We start from the raw sequence: 18,465 nt of genomic DNA on the forward strand, positions 1-18,465 counted from the left end.
GCCTACCTCACAGACACCATACCTACTCTGACATCTCTGCCCCTTCCTGCCCTCCCAGCTTGCTGGCTCAGGTCCTGTGGCCACACTTCTGCAGGCTCATGGAGACCAGGTCGCTATTTTATTTTCCTTCCTCTAAGCTTACAAAGCACACCTAGTAACAGGAAAATTCTCACAAGAGAATATAAAGTGAAGAAAGCAGGCCATGCAGCTGCCTGTTCAGTCTGAGCCTGATTATTTCTACATTAAAACAGGAAAGACCAAAATTCTAACAGTGATTATTCCTGGATGCTGGGGCTAGAGGTGATTTTTATTTGTTTTTGTATGCTTTTCCTATTTTCTACAGTGAACACATTTTACATTTTTTTAATCCAAAAAATTTAATATTACACAAAAGAAATATCCCTTTAGCTAAAAATCTAGTGTTCCTGCTGAAGAATATATGTCTTCTTTACTATCTAATTATTATGGCCTTCATCCTCATAATTATTCATAGCAGTTCATGGAGACAACTTTGGTCATGTATTCTTGTGTATGCTTTCTCCTTTATACTATCTTTCTTTCTTCTTTTAATTTTAGTTTTTATTAAAGATATGTATAATTAAAGAACTCAGAGAGTTCCAGAAGGCTTATAAAGACAAACAGAAGTCCCTTCTCCTTCTCTTTTCACCCAAATTCCTGCTCCCCAGAGGCCAACACTTTCAATTGCTTTATCTATTTAATCTTCATGTTTCTAGATCACATGCTCATACAACTACTTACTGAGTTATTCAACTGTAAATATTACTTACTGTCTTCCTGTTATGGAAGATGGAGATGTTGCTCATACACGCACACATCATCTCTCCCTTCCCTCATCTTCCCAATAGAGCCATTTCATATTTTATGGGTTCATTACATGCTTAAATTATTATGAGTATGAAAATGTTATTCAAAGCTGGACCATGTAGTATGTTATACCATTTCCTCTCTTGAATAACTTCATTTCTCCTGGAATTACACCTGTCTCTCTTTTTATAACTTTGCTAAGTTTTCTACGTATTTATTGCTAATTAATCCCCACATTCTCTGACAGAAATTTAAATCTTCTTCCTATATTTTCAAACAAAAGGTTTTTTCTCCATCCTTCTCAGAACTGCTTCCTCCTGCTCCTGTCTGGTTTTGGGTACTTTCTGGGTTCCTACAAGCTCCCTTTCCATCATTCTAGAGATCCCATTTGCCTCTCTCCTGTTTCCTGAATTCTATGTCTTAGCTTTAAATTTTCTCTCCCACTTTTTGCTGCAGCTCATCCTTAAGTAGCTTCCTGGGAAATTGTGCATGGAAAGTAAATTTCTGAGACTTTGTATTCCAAAAGTGTCTTGGTCTTAGCATCACACTTGAGCAGTTAACTGGGTATAGAATAATAGGCAGCAAACCAGTTTTCCTTAGAATTTGAAAGCATTGCTCCATTGTTTCAGTGCTAAGTTTCAGTGGGGCTGGTGAGATTTCCAAGCCATCCTGATCCAGTTCTTTTCTCTTTAGAAGCATTTAGAATCTGTTTTTCTCATCCTTTTGAAAGTTCATGGTGATCAGTCTTTCTCATTTGTTGTGTTCAAATTGAAACTTTTTGTTTTGTTTTGTTGTGCTTTTAATCTGAAACTCATGCTCCTCGGTTCATTGTATTATTTATTTAATTATAGTGCCCTCTGCTTTCTCTGTTCTTATTTTCTGCAACTCCTATTAGTAGGATGTCAAACCTTATTAGAGAATTGATTCTCTATTGTTTTCTCTCCAATTACCCATCTTTTTATATTTTTAGTCTACTTTCTGGAGTTATAAGAGTTCTTTATATGTACTGAATTAAAGTTCTTTGTCACATAAATACTTTGCAGATATTTTTTCCCAGTATGTGGCTTTAAACAAACTTTTTTCCTAACAAAGTATTTTGAAAAGCAGAAGTTTTAAATTTAATGAAGTCCAATTTATCAATTTTTTCCCCATGATTTGTGCTTTTTGTGTCCTGTTAAGAAATTCTTACCATGATCTTGAAGATTTTCTCCTGCTTTTCTTCTAAAAGTTTTACATTTTTAGCTTTTATGTTTGGATAACATAAAATAGGTCCCTATCCAATTAATTCAATCACTGAAAAGTTGGTTGGAAGCTTCGTGTACATGAGTGCTTGTCCAGTGGTGGGTTTCACTCTAAGGCAGTGACTCCCCAGATGTGATCCAGGTAACACTGGGAGTACTTCATACCTGTTTGGAAGGAGTGCTTGAAGTTAAAATTATTTTCATGATAATATAAATCAGTATTTACCTTTTTCACTCTCATTCTCTCCTGAGTGTACAGCAGTTTTCCAGAGGCTACCTGACCTGTGACAGCACAACAGAATGAATGAGGAGCCCAAGATTTGCAAAAGTGTTAAACAATGCCACTCTCCTCACTAAATATTTTTGTTTGGGAAACTACAGTTATTTTTCATAAACTATATTAACACATAGTGGGTTTATTAGTTATTTTTAAATGAGCAAGTATCTTTTAAATATCTCATTTTCATTATATATAACCCATATTTTAAAAGCTCTTTGAGAATGACTTTTAAGAATACAAAAGGATTCTAAAACCAAAATGTTTAAGAACCATTGCTCTAGGGTGACCTGCCTGGGCCCTTTCATTGGGGGTTTCCAACTGTCAGGATCTTTAGGTTTCTTTCTTGGGCTGGTTTATTCACTCTCATGCTTAGAAATTTTCAGGGACTTTTCACTGCACTTAAAACTTTTTAGCAAAGCATACAACATTGGTGCTTGCTTAGTTTACTATTGTAAACTTGAGTAACCCTCTTGTTCACTCACTATGCTCTGGCCATATTTATCTTTACATTTCTACATAGTCAATTTAGCCAAGGCTGGAACCTTAGCTCAATCTTAGTCTTGGCAGAACACCTGCGATCCTCCTGGAACACAGGGAGCCTTATGAGGAGCTGCTACAAGGCCATTTCTCATTCACTTTCCTATTTACCAGGAAAGTTGTCATGAAACAATTCTCATAGCCTCTGGGTTCTGATGAGGTCTGAAGCTTTCAGTCTTACCCCCCTAAGAATACAGCTGCAAACCATAATACTGCTTAGCTGAAGCATGGCATCAGCTTGTCAGCAACGGGGTGTCCTCACTTCTATGTTGCAGTCATCTGGCCCCATTTGTTTGGGTGTCACCCTACACAAGAGCCACTAGAAGCTGGCACCTTTGGCTACTCTTCCTTCTGGTGCCTATGTAACCAATGTCTGAATCTGAGAAGGGCTCTTTGTCTCCTTACCAGGCAAACCTATCAGTCGTACCCTGCCTTGTGCTTGACATGCACATGCTGTTCCCTCTGCTTCAGTGCTCTTCTCCCACCCAACCCAACCTTTTCTGCATCTAACACCTTTAGACCTTGCCTTAAATGTCATCCCCTCATAAAGGCCTCCTTGACCAGCTTGTCCAAAATAGACACCTTGTGGCAGACACTGCTGGTTGCAGTTCCAACATCCATTCCCCACTTTATCTTGTTCCTTTCTGACAAAAACCCTAATTTTAATTTTTTAGGGTATTGGGCAGTCATGTGGTTTAGAAGACAGGCATCTCCCCAACCCCAGAACTTGACATTTGATCCATTGAGTTCCAACATGACAATGCCATTCCTTTGCCAATGACTGGTCTAGAAGTGGGCAGATGATAAAATTCTGCCCTAGAACACATAAGGGGATATTTGTGGGGTGCTTCTGGGAAATATAAATAAAACACAAGAAGGCTGTGGACAATTTTCAGATTAAAGAAGGTTAAAGTAAAGTTAAAAATAAAGACAGTATTTTATATTGCATCCTGTATTAGGAGGTAGGGAGTTATTATAAAGTTCATTATTACGTCAACAGACAAAACTGGAATGCAAGGATAGATTAAGCTTACTCAGATTATATAAGAGAATGTCCTGATTCTTAGAAAATACAAAAAGAGAGGAAGGGGGCAAGGGGGATAAGCAGGAGGGAGCAAATGGTTAAGCAAATGGAGGAAAAATGGTAGTAACCAATGAACCTGAGAAAGGATACATGTTTTTGTACTATTCTTACAACTTATCCAAATAAGATTTTGTTTTTAAATGTGTTCAGGGGACCCAGACTCTAAGCTGAGCCCCGTTGCTAAATGGGTGCATGATCGCAAATCAATCCCTTCCCCACTCTGGCCGTCATTTTCTAATCCAGATGGTTTCTAGGGTTCTCTCTGGCTATGGCCATCAATGTCTCACGACTCAGAACGTTTCCTGACAGGGTTTTGTAAATAAGACGGCCCATCAGCTTCCCCTCAAAGGGAAGAATTCTTCAGTCCACCAGTTATTTCACCACAACGTTCTCCAGGGTGTCCACCCATCCTCTTCCATCAGCCGTAAACTTGCCCCCTGCCTATAGCTGCCACCAGTTGCAGGTTCCGCCACTCTTTCGGGGTCCCCAGACCCATCAGGAGGGCTCTAGCCCCGGTTCAGGACGGGCACGTGCGTTCATTACCAAGGAACTACAGCTCCCAAAAGGCTTTGCGGTAACTTCTCGGCGTTTACCACCAAAAGCAAAAAGGTTTTCGTCGCATGGCTTCTTGGGAAATGTAGTTCATTTTTAGAAGAGCCAGGAAACCAGGCTTGTGGGGCAAGCCTCGCATCCCAGAACGCACAGCGCTCTTCCCTACCAATCGGGGGGGCAGATCTTAGAAGGAGGGTGGGAAGAGGAGGAGCTGCCCAGCGCATGCGCAGTAAAGGAGGCTGAAGCCTTCATGTGGAGGTCAGCGTGGAAGCAGGTGAGAAGGGAGGGGAGCGGCTTGCGGCCAGTGGCCACGTTGTCTGTGCAGTCCCCCTGTGCACTCATTAGCGATTTGGGTGGGTGGAGTGCATGCGTGGGTTCGCCTCGGGTTGGAGGAGAAAGGGGATGAGCCCAGTACGAGCCAGGGGTTGCGTAGAGTAAGGGCGGTGTGTATGGGGGCAGGGTGAGGAATAATCCAGAAGCTGTTAGAAAGGGAAAGGCTGAGGGCTCAGGACGGGGTGTCCTGGGCTCGGGAAAGGAACATTTAAATGCACGGGGAGACATCCAGGTGGCCTCGGTAGTTGAGGTCTGGTAAGGAGGGAGGAAGGATTTGGAGTGGACGACGACGGGGCGGGGCTTTAAAAAATTAGTGCCGGAGTAGATTCTAGTTGGGCCAGGCTGCCCCCGCCCACCCTGCCTCAGCGCCACCGTTCCCCTCATTTTAGAGTTGTCCCGCGCTGTGCAGCTATTTAGAGCCTTCCTGCCCAGTTGGTTCTTAGGATACCTTGGTCTTAGAATGTCAGACGGTCCTGTGTCCCCAGTAACAGGTCATTCCCAATACCTGATGCTGAGAAGCGGAATAGTGAGGGGTTTAGCTGTGCCTTCTACAATTAGACCTCCAGGTTCTTAATAGTTGTGCAGTCTTGAGCTTCTCATGTAACCTCTCTCTCTGCCTCAGTTTCCTCATCTGTAACAATTTACCTAATAGGAGTCGGTGTGGGGATTAAATTAACTGCAGTTAGAAGACCGCCTAGTGTAAAGGTTAGCTATCATCGTCGTTTTTGCTGTTGGAATCACCATGTAGCACATTGAGTTACTTTTCCCAAACCAGAATTGCGCAGAAACAAACCACATAGTCTCTCTCTTGGGCCCTGCTTGTCCAGGAAACGGGAGGGTGGTTTAGTGTGGTGCTAAATTCTCTGTGGGTTTCAAGCCCATGCCTCCTTATTGAACCAAGTGCCCCAGACCTCTTTCCTTAAGTGGTAGAAAAAGAAGAAATGGAAAAGGAAAAAGCGGAGTTAACTGATACTACACTTTTCCAAGTTGTAGAGTGTTATTAGGTGTCCAGTGGATAATTTAGGGCTCTCAGGAGTTGGGAAGTAAATAGCCAGCTTCAGGAGTGAATATGGTGCCTCGGAGGGGGCTCTTTCTCTGAGGATTTGGGAATCAAGTTGTTTGTTTTGTTTTTACCCTCTTAGGTGTGAGTGGGTCCAGCAGGAGGAGACATGGCTGCAAAAGTGTTTGAGTCCATTGGCAAGTTTGGCCTGGCCTTAGCTGTTGCAGGAGGTGTGGTGAACTCTGCCTTGTATAACGGTGAGGCACTGAGCGGTTGTTGGTCCCTGCCCTTTGCTGGAGGATTTCTGGTGGTCTGCACAGCCCCTGTGACGTTCCTGATGGCAGCTGCTGTCTGAATGTGTTTGTGACCAAGAAGGCTCACCTCCTGCCATCCCACACTGTGTGGTGACATTGTCGGTAAAGCCCTGTTCTCTCAGAGTCTTTATTCACAAAGAGACTCTCAGCCCGCTGCTGGTTGGATGTTTCCAGCTGCTCTTGTTAATTTGAAGTCTGACAAATTAACGCCAAAGGTCTGAAGTCCGTGCTGAGCGGTGCGGGACGTGCGGGAAGGTCTGAAGTGCGGGAAGATGGAGCAGGAGAGAGGAGACTTCATAAATGAACAGAAAGCACCAGGGATCTTTCAAAGACATCCTTTCTGGTTAAAGGGTAAAGGGACTTTTCTGACCTGTAACCCTCCTTCATTCCTAGTGGATGCTGGGCACAGAGTGTCAGGATTTCATTGGCTAGCTGAAGTGGAGATCTCATTTGTTCTTTCTTGCCTGTGTGTGCAGTAACTCAGCAAGGACTTCAGACCTTTGGCGACCTTGTCCTGAGCGGGAACTTTTCTCTGCTGCAGTTTGCTTGTTCCAGAGAAAGTACCTTTGAGAAGCATTGCCCAGTTTTTAACTTTGTGGCAGGGGTTTAAGCTGACTTTTTGTCCACTTTCTTGTGTGACCTTAGGCAAGTCACTTCCCCCTCCCTCAGCTTCCTCATTGGCCAAGCAATGGGATTGAACTGGTTTAACTCTAAGACCCCTGCCACACACACTCCACCCGCAATTCTGATACTCTCTTAACTTTTGCTGTTGGAAAGCAACAGTATATTGACTAATCTCATGTCTGTCTGAGGAAAGGAGAATTACTCACAGAGTGAAGATATTTAGACTAACTGTAAAATCCCAAAAGGCAAAGACAAAAAGCAACTGGTCAGAAAATACAGCTTGGCTTATCTGTAGCAGTTTTATACTCTTGATATTTTTGACCACCCCACCCTGCTAGACAGTAACCACCATCACTGAGTTTTTTTGAATCAACAGAACTGCTCTGTAACCACTAAAAACCTTAGAGAAACCAGGCGATTGGAAGGAAAGAAGGGGCCTTCCAAATTTTAGGATTCCCATAGTCAGGGCATTGCTGCTGGGAGCACTGAGTTAAACTGGGACCAGGATGGAATGTGTAACAGTCAAGATCTTGGTGAGTTTTAGAAAGACGTTTTAGGGGATGAGTCCTGGAAATGTGTTGGTTGGAGTTTGGGGATGGGATGGTTAATCAGAAAATCAGCAGCTGGTTGTTTGAAGAAGAAAGGATGTTGAGGAATAGATTCTGTTACCGGAGTCCTTGGGAAGACTCGTGGGACAGGACATGATTGCTTAGTTCTGTAGCTATTCAGAAGCCTCTAGAGACCCGAAGTGCGGGAAGATGGAGCAGGAGAGAAGAGACTTCATAAATGAACAGAAAGCACCAGGGATCTTTCAAAGACATCCTTTCTAGTTAAAGGGTAAAGGGACTTTTCTGACCTGTCACCCTCCTTCATTCCTAGTGGATGCTGGGCACAGAGCTGTCATCTTTGACCGGTTCCGTGGAGTGCAGGACATTGTGGTAGGGGAAGGGACACACTTTCTCATCCCTTGGGTACAGAAACCGATTCTCTTTGACTGCCGCTCTCGACCACGTAATGTGCCAGTCATCACTGGTAGCAAAGGTGAGTCTTGCCCATGGGTCAGGTGAGGTAGGGAGTGTGGAATGGGTTCTGTGGGATCCAGAAGAGGTTGAACTTCACATAACAAGAATTCCTAGCATATTCTCCTGGGGAGTTTTATATGGACTCATAGAAAGAAATATATATTTAAGATGCATAGACAACTGTACAAGTTTAGAGAAATACACAAAGATAGGTTTCAAGAGTTACATAGTGATCTGATTTGAAAGAAATCCAACTGTGCCCTTTGTTCCTTCAGGACCCTTCCTGTCAGTTCTTGTTCCCCAGAGTGACTGTATAAACCAAGCTTGAACCATTATGTTGGCTTTCACAACTGACTTTCTCTGGGCCTTCCTTCCCAAGGCCTTCCTTCCCAAGGCCTCTGCTTCCAGCAGTGCTGACCTCACATTGTTGTCTGACAGCCCAAGGCCCTCATCTCTGAGAGCAGTGTCCTGATGTCTGACACGCCACTGGGTTTCTGGTCGGAGCCTAAAATGCGTTGCTGTCACTGACCCCTGCTCCCCCGACACACACACTATACCACACACACAGGTGCACAGGCAGCCAGTGGAGTGCAGATACTGGCTCAGTGGTTACATTTCTGCCTCGCAAGAGGGGAGGGTCAGTCACATTGGATGTTGGTTTATTATCTTGATTAACACTCACTGCGTTTGGTGCCATTCTCAGCAGATGTCTGCTTACTGTGACTGCCAGGTTTTGTACTGGCTTGGAGGGCAGACTAGTTCAGAGATGATGAAGCAGGGGCATTTAGAAGCTCAGTCTGGCTTGGGAGATAGCCACGTGAGCAAGCAGGGACAGTAGAGAGGGCTGAGTCCTAGAGCGAAGGTCATCCATCATATGTAGGGGAGCAGAGAAGAGCAGCTGGCTCCCATGGGTGGCTGGCTGGGCTCCTTCAAGGAAGCTACATTTGAGCTGGGACTTTAGAGTGAGAAGTGTAGGGGGCACAGGACAGGGAAGGGTAGATTGGTATTGTGTAGTCTGTTCTGTAGATCCCAGCCAGGAAGAGGGAGGAGCCTCCTCTAAAGGGTCCGGCTTGCCTACGACAAAAGAGGAAATCAAAGGTGGGGTGGGGTGAATAAAGAAACATCAAATTCCAACTTAACAGCCTAGTTCTGAACTTCCCACCTCTTGGGGATTTCTTTCTCTACTGTTCTGCAGTTGTTCTAAGGATACACTATGTACCTGTTTTCAAAACTGATAAGAACGTCAGCTATCAGGGGCTTTGTGTACACATTTCCTTCTTCTCTTGGTACCCCATTCAGACCTCTAGCTCTCAGGCACTGGCCCGTATCATTGATAGCTGCAAGCTAACCCTGACAGTGCCTCAGCTCCAAGCAGGCCTGAGTGGTCAGGGGAAGTTGTGATTTCATCTCTGGTTCCTTTGACTGGGCCGAGTAATGAGAAGGGGACTCTGAATAAGTCTGGTAACCCCTTACATCTGTGAGGTGCTTGACAGAGTGCTTCTCTGTCTGTTTTTTCCTTCAGTTTCCCCCAGCATGTCTGGAAGGCAGATACAATCACCCCCATTTCTACAGACAAGGACATACACTGAGATTAGTCAAGACTTAATGAGGCCACATAATTAGTAAACAGCAGAGTGTGGCTGTAGCCCGGGCCTCTGGACTGCTAGTCAAGCCCACAGTGGACTATTTCTGCTGGACCTATGATAACTCCTCCCAAGGCATGCTCCTGACTTGGACCACATTCCCCAGGCCTTAGAAAGTCTTCATCTTAGAAATTGGGCCTGTTTTCCTTAACGTATTCAGTGTTCCAGACATCCCATGGTACTCTTTAGACATAAAATCTGAATTGCTTATATCAGAGGGCATTCAGAACATATTAAGAAAGTGTCACCGCCAGAAACCCTTATGAAGTTCCTAACTCTGATGTTTTGCTGGGTTTTCTGTAAAGGAAATCACACATACATGCGCCTTACCCTCTGGGGTCTTAAAATCAGCAGCTTTACATTTTAATTGTAACACATTCGGAGTAGGAGAGGTCATGGAAAGCCACTGAGGTTTTTATTTTTAACGCAAGCATTTGTCTCCTACTCTCAGATTTGCAGAATGTCAACATCACCCTGCGCATCCTCTTCCGGCCAGTGGCCAGCCAGCTTCCCCGCATCTTCACCAGCATTGGAGAGGACTATGACGAGCGGGTGCTGCCGTCCATCACTACAGAGATCCTCAAGTCAGTGGTGGTGAGTGAACGGGGCCTCCGCCTCGGGGCTAGAGTGCGGCCGCAGAGAGCTCCCTAGGGGGCATAGAGAGCTCAGCAGTGAGTGGACTGGGATGTGGCCAGTAGTTTCCTGGTTCCCTTTTTGCTTGCTCATTGTCCTGACTGGCTGCCCTGCCCTCCCCTGGAGGCAGGCTCGCTTTGATGCAGGAGAACTGATCACCCAGAGAGAGCTGGTCTCCAGGCAGGTGAGCGACGACCTTACAGAGCGAGCAGCAACCTTTGGGCTCATCCTGGATGACGTGTCCTTGGTAAGATCCTTGGGGAGCCTGCCGGGGAGGGCCTGCGGTTCTTAGGGGCTTGGCTCCACTGTTGGGCAGACACTCCCAGGTCCTGCCTTCCACTTCCCTAGATGTGAGACTTGAAAACATGGAAACCTCGCAAAGGTACGAAGCAGTCTTCATGGCTTTGTTTCCAGATGAGAGGGTTCTTTTTCTGCCCCTCTGCCACACTCACTTTGTTTTTGACTTCAGGCCCTACTCAGATGGTCCCTAACCAGTAGGTTCTTCACCTTTCCCAAACTGCGTGTTCCCCCAGAGCTCCCCAGGAAGTGACGCTTTACTCCCCCTGTTTGACAGAGGAAGAAACTGCCTGGTGAGGCTAGAGAACAGCTCGGATAATCCTTAGAGCAGACCTCCCAGCCTGACTCCTGGGAATATCCTGATACTTAGGGTCTGATCATCAGTGACGTGAGCGCTGGGAGCGCCCACTGGAAGGTGATAGAGTGTAAATGAATGGTTCTGTTCCCTAAAACCTGGTATGGGGGACAAGGCACATCTCTGAGGTGTAAGCCATCCTCTTGAGACCGTATTGTCTGTGTATTTGTATGACGCTGAATGCCATAACTCAGACAGAAAGCGATATAGGCAGGATAGCCATTCAGATCAAGGAGGTTGAGGGGAAGGGGTTGTGTTTCTAGATTCTCTGGGAAAAATCAGCTGGAGTGATTTGTTGGGGCAGTGAGGTAGAGCGCTTCCTGTTCAGCTCTCCTGTGCATCGCTAGGGAAAGACACCATTTCTCCCCCAGCAGCTGTGCAGCTGTTTAAACAGTCACACACTAGCACCGGTGCTGACTGATGGGCCTCTGCTCACTTTGCATCCGTGGTGAGGTGAAGGGGGGAGTGTCTGTGGACTCCCTCTGCTGGCGAGATGCCAGGTTGCAGCCGTTTGGCTTCTCTGACAGCCTGTCCTCAGGCTCTCCCACTTTTCTCAACCTAAACTCCTTGGCTGTGAGAAAATGCTAAGTAAAAGCCTAAGGAGAAGCTTGGGTTGTGCTGGACTTTAACCACATGCTCCATTCTGAGGAAATGTGGGCTGACCACAGGAAACCGTATCTAAGAGGTGTGAGAAGAAAATGAGATTTCTTGGGGAATTTGCTGCCCTCACCTGGCCCTTTTGGAAGGAAATTTTATTCCTTAATTACACATTGCATTTTTTGTTTCTCAGATTATTTCTTCCCCTAACTTTGAGTAAGAGTTCAGAAGTGGAGCGGGCGAAGCAGAACAGCTGCAATTTAAGAGTTAGTGTTACAGATTCTGGAAGAGAGTGGGACTAGGATTTACTTCTCAGCAGAAGTTTTGAGCTGCTTATTTTTTTCTGTAAAAGCAGAGAGGTTGGGAGGGTGGGGGAGGAAATGAAACAAATGGCGTTTGATAGCAAAACTAATGCTCTTCTTCCATTTATTTCTTCCTTTTTATAAGCGTTGGCTAACTTAAGTAAATTAGCCTAGACATGAGGTGTTCGGAGGTCTGTCCCCATTGCACTGTCATTACAGACAGGCACTTCCGCCAAGAGGCTGGTTGTTATTAGGGAAGGTCTGTGGATGACCTGCACCCTAAGCAATTGCTTTACCTGCTTTCTCTTTCTTTTAAACCCTTTAGCAGAAGCATTCATTCTCAGGGAATACTGTGATTTCTCCCGTCTCTCTCTCAGCCTCTTCCTGTTCCCTGGGGGAGCTGCTGCAGGAGCAGAGGGGACTGCTCAGTCCATCAGCAGAGGGTGCCGCGCCTTTGAGCCCCTGAGAGCCGGCTGCAGCTCTCACTCTGAGGGCTCATTTTCTGTCTGGCTTCTCTGGGGGTTTTGAGCAAGCCATCAAAGGACCTTAGAAGAATCTGTGGTGGAGGTTCTAGAACTGCCCGTTTCCTCCCATACGGGGGCAGTCAATTCAGTAGATACCTTCTGGTGCCCGTGGGCTGTCTTCTACCTGACATCTCCATTCTGGGGGTGAATGATGTCCAGGAGCAATTTCGGCAGCCAGGAATTCTAGGGTGTGAACTCAGTTTGGACAGGGATGTGGAGGTGGAAGGGTGTTCGGGCCTCACGATGCCTCCAGCTGCTAGAGCCATTCCTGGCCTCTTCCTCCCAGCAGCCATGGAGGCCTCGAAATAGCGCTGGGGAAGCGATTATGCTGCCTCATCTTGTGCTCACTCTCTCCCCCTAGACGCATCTGACCTTCGGGAAGGAGTTCACAGAAGCAGTAGAAGCCAAACAGGTGGCTCAGCAGGAAGCAGAGAGGGCCAGATTTGTGGTGGAAAAGGTAAGCATTCAGCCAGATGGCAGGAGCCCCTCTTCCTTTCTCCTGTGCTCTGCCTCCCTGTTTGCTGGGTGGCCTGGAAATTCATCACCTGTCATCTCTTCTTCCGGATCATTGGAAGGGGTTGAAGGGACCATCGTCCTACAATTGCTTCCAGAGTCTTTGGGGACTGGTCAGGGTTATGTGAAGTTATGTTCCTACATCACTGAAGGGTAATTTTTTTCCACTTCTTAAGGTCAAAAACACTCTCCCACAAATAAAAATGTTTTCTCCTGGCATATTTTCAGCTTCACTGAGAAGTCATTTTTAACCGTGGTTACATAGTGAAAGCTGACAGAAGAAAGGATCAAACGGTGCACCAGATGCACTATCGTCACTGGGATTTTTCAAGCACTAAACCCATCCAGATGTGTCAGTGTGATGGGACACACTGTATTTGCATAACAGCCAGGTCTTCTGGTCTTTGTACTCACTGCTTGCTATCCTCTTCTCTCCACCATTGATTCTCCTGGGTTAGGATTCCCAGTCCAAGATCCCTTAGTCCTTAGAATCGGGGAAGAGAGGCATATGTGGATGGCCAACATTTGATTTTAGAGAATGTAAACTCCATGTGAACAGGGCCTTTTTTTTTTTTTGCTTTTTTCTGCTTATCTCCAGAGCCTAGAACATGTCTTATACTGTGCCTGGGGATACTTGGTGCCCAGTAAACATTTGTTGAATGAACAGGCACAGCGCGTAGCAGGTTGAGTATCGTATGCTAATTTCAGAGAGGCTCGGTACTGTCCATCCTCTCCTCCCACGCTCCTCAGAGTCCTGCATTGCTCATGGATGTCATCCCGTCGATAGGGGTAGAGAAGGCCAAGGAGGTCTCATTTTGGATGTCTAGGTTTCTGGCCAAGAACCCGTTTAGCTCACAGGCAACTCTAGGGAGTGTTACACACGCCTGCTGCTCCTTAGCTACTGGTTTTGGTGAAACTCACTTTGAGTCGGGACTGGAGGGAAAATGAGCCATAGGATCAAGTCCACTTTCTTCCCTGTTTTCTTTGGCCAGTGATCCTCCTGGCTCAGAGTAGGGTGGCTGGACTGCATTGCTGGACTCCATTGTTAGTGAGGACTTTTGAGACAAGGCACATTTATGCAGCCAACAGATATGTATCTCTTTATACTGATGAGAACTGGGCATCACAGGAACAGAGGACTGGCTGAGTAGTGCTTGTTGACCCCATTGAGAGGAGATGGCAATTCCCAGAGCTCCTTCAGGAAGCAGCGAGGGTGCCTAACCTGGTCCTTTTGAGGCTGTGCCTGCCATCCAGTACCCTGAAGTGTGACCCTGGTCTCCCTACACCTCCACCCTCTTAGGCTGAGCAGCAGAAGAAGGCGGCCATCATCTCTGCTGAGGGTGACTCCAAAGCAGCCGAGCTGATTGCCAACTCACTTGCCACCGCGGGTGATGGCCTGATTGAGCTGCGTAAGCTGGAAGCCGCAGAGGACATCGCATACCAGCTGGCACGCTCTCGGAACATCACCTACCTGCCAGCCGGGCAGTCGGTGCTCCTCCAGCTGCCCCAGTGAGGCCTTGCCTGCCTGCACCTCCGTGGGCCATCTGGGCCACGGCCCTGATGATTCTTAACACCGCCTTCTTTCTGCCCCAACCCCAGAAATCACTGTGAAAATTCATGATTGGCTTAAAGTGAAGGAAATAAAAGTGAAATCACTTCAGATCTCTAATTACTGTATTAGATTACTGTATCAGATTAAGCTCTTTCATTCACATTTCCATCCACTTTTTATCCACCTCCCTACCAAAAATTGCCAAGTGCCTATGCAGACCAGGGCCTCCTGGAGCTCCCGCCTAGGTACTGGGCATTTGGCAGAAGAAAGGCAGGGCTGTTTGTCTGACGGTCTGGGCAGCACATTCATTGACCTGAATAAATTTGCAGCATCCAGCCTAACATTTATTCAAGATTTGAGGAAGATGGCAGTCAGCTGAACCAAGAACTCAGGCTTTATTTTTTCCAATGGTTCCTGCACAGACCCAGCTGAAGAGGTGCTGGGGAGGGTCAGAGAGGAAGTGGTCTGTCTCTTTCCATAAGGCTGATCCTTTCTGTGAGGTCAGCAGAAGCAGGTGTGTGCAAACGGCATGGATTGAATCTGCCCTGTGAAGGTGGCTGGGCCTGATTTGCTGCCCACTCCTCAGGGGCCTGAAACTGAGATGGACTTGGATAGTGAGAGCAGGTCTGGACTGATGTGAGTCCAATTAGACTTCCTCTCCACCCCCACCCTCCACCTTGGTGTCTCTCAAATACCCGGAGGAATTCCAACTTGAAGGATTGCATCCTGCTGGGGTGAACATGCCTGCCAAAGACTTGGAATCCTGCTTTCCTGCCTGCCTTGCTCAGAGGCTGCCCTTTCAGGGGGCTGTGTGCGTGCGCTTTGAAGGGCCAACCACAGGAGAAAATAAATGTATGCAAACTCCTGTCTAATAAAGGACACCCAGACCTCACTCAGTCCTAATGGGTTTGCTTCTTTCTTTGTGGGAGCTGTGGGATCAGAACAGTGTTCCAGCAGTTTCTATGTGCAGTTTGTTTCGCCAGCTGGGACAGACTCTCCAGCAGAAAATGGTTTGGTTTCAGAAACCAGCTTTGTGCTGGATTGCAGACCCATCTCCAGCCCAAAATGGATGTCAGCAAGGCCATGAGGTGGGTTTTTAGAAAGCAGAGGCTGGTGGAGGTAAGCTGACTTTCCTCTGAGTCTTTGGTACCACTACCCGGAAGGACCTGGCAGCCTGCCCACCAGACTGTCAGCAGCACTTTCCCTGTTGGGGAGGAGAAACGACACAAAACACATGAGTGCTGGAGCCCTCAGCATGTTCCAGTTTTTCGTGTACATTTCAGTGGCTTTGGGTGTTCTGTGTGGGTTTACATTGCCCATCCTGCTCTGATATGGAAGTGATTTGGCATTTGAGGGGGCCGAGTTGATGCACTTCAGGTGGTAGGGTGGGAGGGCAGACCTGTGATTGAGAAATAAACCCTGCCAGTCACTCAACCTCAAATGCTTCTGGGAGCAACATGGAAAGCAGCTGCCTGCAGTGAGCCCTCCCGCTGACCCCTGTAACCTCTGCTCTCAGGTTAATCCCTGGGTTCACCACCTGGCCCAGGACAGTGTCTAAGAGGACCCTGCCGGCTGGTGTCTGACCTGGATTGTGCATTTCTTCCCAGAGGGATAGGGCCAGCTGTCAGCTGGGAAGAGGGAACCAATGGAAGCACAGATTTGGGGTGGGACTGGGGACTATCTCTGCCCTGCTCCCCTCCCAGGACCCCCCAGTAGGGACCCCATCTCTTCCCACACGCTTGAGCACTCAGAGGAGTGTTTGGTGGGCTCCAGACCCTCAGCTGAACCTCAGCCCCACCACCACGGCCACATTCTCCCTGACACTGCCACCAGCCTCCCAGACAGCCCATCTCCCTTTCGCTGCCCCCGGTGTCATTTATCTCAGGCTCTCTTCCTCCTTTTGGTTTTCTGCGGTTAGAAGAGTGAGGCCTGCAAATGATGAGGTGCCTGGACTCACAAAGCCCATTGAAGACTGGAGCAGAGAGAGCATAATTCCTAAATAGGTTCCAGACCAGCTTCCACTCACCCCTTCCTCCTTTCCTGGTGTTTATTGCTTTGGACACCCTTCATTGGGGTGGGGGCCGGAGGCTCCTCTCTTCCCCAGGCACTTCTTAAAAGAGCAATTGTGTTTCTTGTATTTGGTGGGAGATGGGGTTTCGGACTCCAGGTGTAGAGGAGCCCTCTGCAGCCTCTAGGTTCCCTCTGCCTTCTGGTCGGCCCTGCTGGTGGCAGGCCAGGTTCCTGCTACTTTTGCCAATAGCCCGCCTGCCATGGATGGTGCCAGTGCAGCCCAGGGGCCTCATTCTGCCTTGACTTCCGCCAAGAAATTCTTTTCACAAATGTTCAAGGGCTGTTAACTTGACTGCTTAGCCCCAGAGGCCCCTGATGGCCTCTGTTTCTCCAGAAGCTGCCACATGGGCCTTTATCAGCTTGGGATTCTTTGGGCCTTGGATCAAAAGCCATGTCCTGTCCTGGCCAGGGAAGGGGCAGAGCAAAGAGTGTCTTCCTCCCTCTCTCTCCTTTGATTAGGCTGAATAGTTCCCTTGTTTAGGCTCCAAAAGGTGCCTTGCTAAGAAGGCAGTGGACCTTGAACATGGAGGGGAAAAGCTCTCAAAGGTTTGCCATTTCCTTATTTTGCTAGATTTACACACATTCTGCCAGTGTGGGCCGATGGGGAGGAGCTGTGTTGTCATCCCCAAGTTGATTTGTCATCCCCAGGGTTGATTTGAAAGACAGGGCAACAGTGAATCCTGATTCAGCAGATGCTATTCTAATAGGCTGTTCCAGAAGTCAGCAGGGGGGTGTGCAGTCAGGACCTCTCCTTGACCTTTGCCTCCTGCCAATAACTGTAGGCAAAGCAGCCCACCCTGACTGAAAATAACCTGGGAGAAAAGGTCTCAGGAGATTTTAACGGATTTCCCCACCTTGCCTAGGCCTGTCATCTTGCACATTGCTCCAAATTCCACTTTCCTGAAGCAGCCCTCATGCCCGCCCTACTGGAAAACCTCCAGGGGCCGCTCCTAGCTTGCTTAATAAAGTGCCAGTGTCTTGTCCTGGCACTCAGGGCCCCCCTGCGGCCTGGCTATGGCACTCTGCCTTTCTAGTCCAACTCTGTTTTTTTACTGCTTGCCTTTACAAACCTAACTGGTAGTTGCCATGGGGTGCAGAGCGTTTGAAACTACAAGTGGAAAGTCACAGCGGTACTGGCGTGAGGGGGGCACAAGGGAGTGGGGCAGGGGTAATGCAAGACCTACTTGCACAGCACAGACTCGACAACAAAAAATTGCCCCCAAAGTAGCACCAAGGGCACCCCTCCCACACTGAGAACGCACACCGAACAGTTCCTCGCTCTTGTCTGCACATGCTCCTACCTCCACTATAACCCCTTTGGCCCACGGTGTCACTTCATCCTGGCCCACCTTCCCCCACATTTGCAGGTCCGGAGTCCCCTATCCTTTGAGACAGTTCACATTCTTACTCTTCACCAGCGCCCCCTCTTGCCCATCCGTGACCTCTCCCTTGCCTGAGCCTCTTGTCCGCGCTCCCGTGAGGCACTGAGCACTCTCTTTGTTGGGTTGTAGTCGTGTGTGTGTGTCCTCCCTCCTACTCTACATTTATGGGAGCAGGATTCTTACACGATTCAACGTTCCCCCTTCTTCTTTTTACCAACCTCCTCCCCGCCCCCCCGATCTTTTCCCCAAGTCAGACATGCCTGGCTCTCAGTGGGGGTCATTGAAGGGGTGTCACAGGAATAGCTGAAGGCACGGAGAGTTCAGGGCCCAGGTTAGAACCAAGGCCTGGAAGGCGAGGCCCTTGCGGGTGCCTCTCCAGGCTCCTCCAGCCTCTCAGAATGGGCTTCCCAGGGCCCAGCAGGCCAACCCACCCGCTAAGGTCCCGCCTGACTGGCCCCCAGCCTGGCCTCTCTCTTACTTCTTATGCCTCTGAGTGCAGGCTCCCTTCTCGCTGCTACCAGCCCATGGCCCACCCTCTCCTGCTTCTGTCCAGAGCACCTGTCCTCGCCTCCCTCTTTTCAATCCCTGTCCAGCCCAAGTTAAAATCCCTCTTCTCCAGGAATTTGCCTCTAGCTGACCTCTTCCCAGCTTTCCTTGCACACAAGGTCTCCCTTTATAAAAAGGACATTGGCTCTGGAACTCTGGCAACACTGGGGTTGGGAATTGAACAAAAAAAGGGGGTGATGAGGCCTGCCGCAACCGGGGGGGCCAGGATGCTCTGGCGA

General features: G+C 47.9%; 1 protein-coding gene across 2 annotated transcripts; it reads left to right on the forward strand.

The window, feature by feature from the left end:
* The first annotated feature begins 4,702 nt into the window (after positions 1 to 4,702).
* On the forward strand, positions 4,703 to 14,345 carry PHB1 (prohibitin 1). 2 transcript variants are annotated; one of them, XM_017650445.3, is made up of 7 exons: positions 4,703 to 4,793; positions 5,995 to 6,109; positions 7,670 to 7,831; positions 9,907 to 10,049; positions 10,219 to 10,335; positions 12,525 to 12,620; positions 13,977 to 14,345. In XM_017650445.3, the coding sequence occupies exons 2-7, from the start codon at positions 6,022 to 6,024 to the stop codon at positions 14,187 to 14,189; spliced, it is 819 nt and encodes a 272-aa protein (XP_017505934.1). In that variant the 5' UTR covers positions 4,703 to 4,793; positions 5,995 to 6,021; the 3' UTR covers positions 14,190 to 14,345. The 2 variants fall into 2 exon arrangements, with proteins under 2 accessions (XP_017505934.1, XP_036855013.1); XM_036999118.2 differs by lacking the exons at positions 4,703 to 4,793; positions 5,995 to 6,109 and adding an exon at positions 6,175 to 6,517.
* Positions 14,346 to 18,465: the final 4,120 nt, after the last annotated feature.

The sequence above is a fragment of the Manis javanica genome, chromosome 4 (genome assembly GCF_040802235.1).
Source record: "Manis javanica isolate MJ-LG chromosome 4, MJ_LKY, whole genome shotgun sequence".
Lineage (NCBI taxonomy): Eukaryota > Metazoa > Chordata > Mammalia > Pholidota > Manidae > Manis > Manis javanica.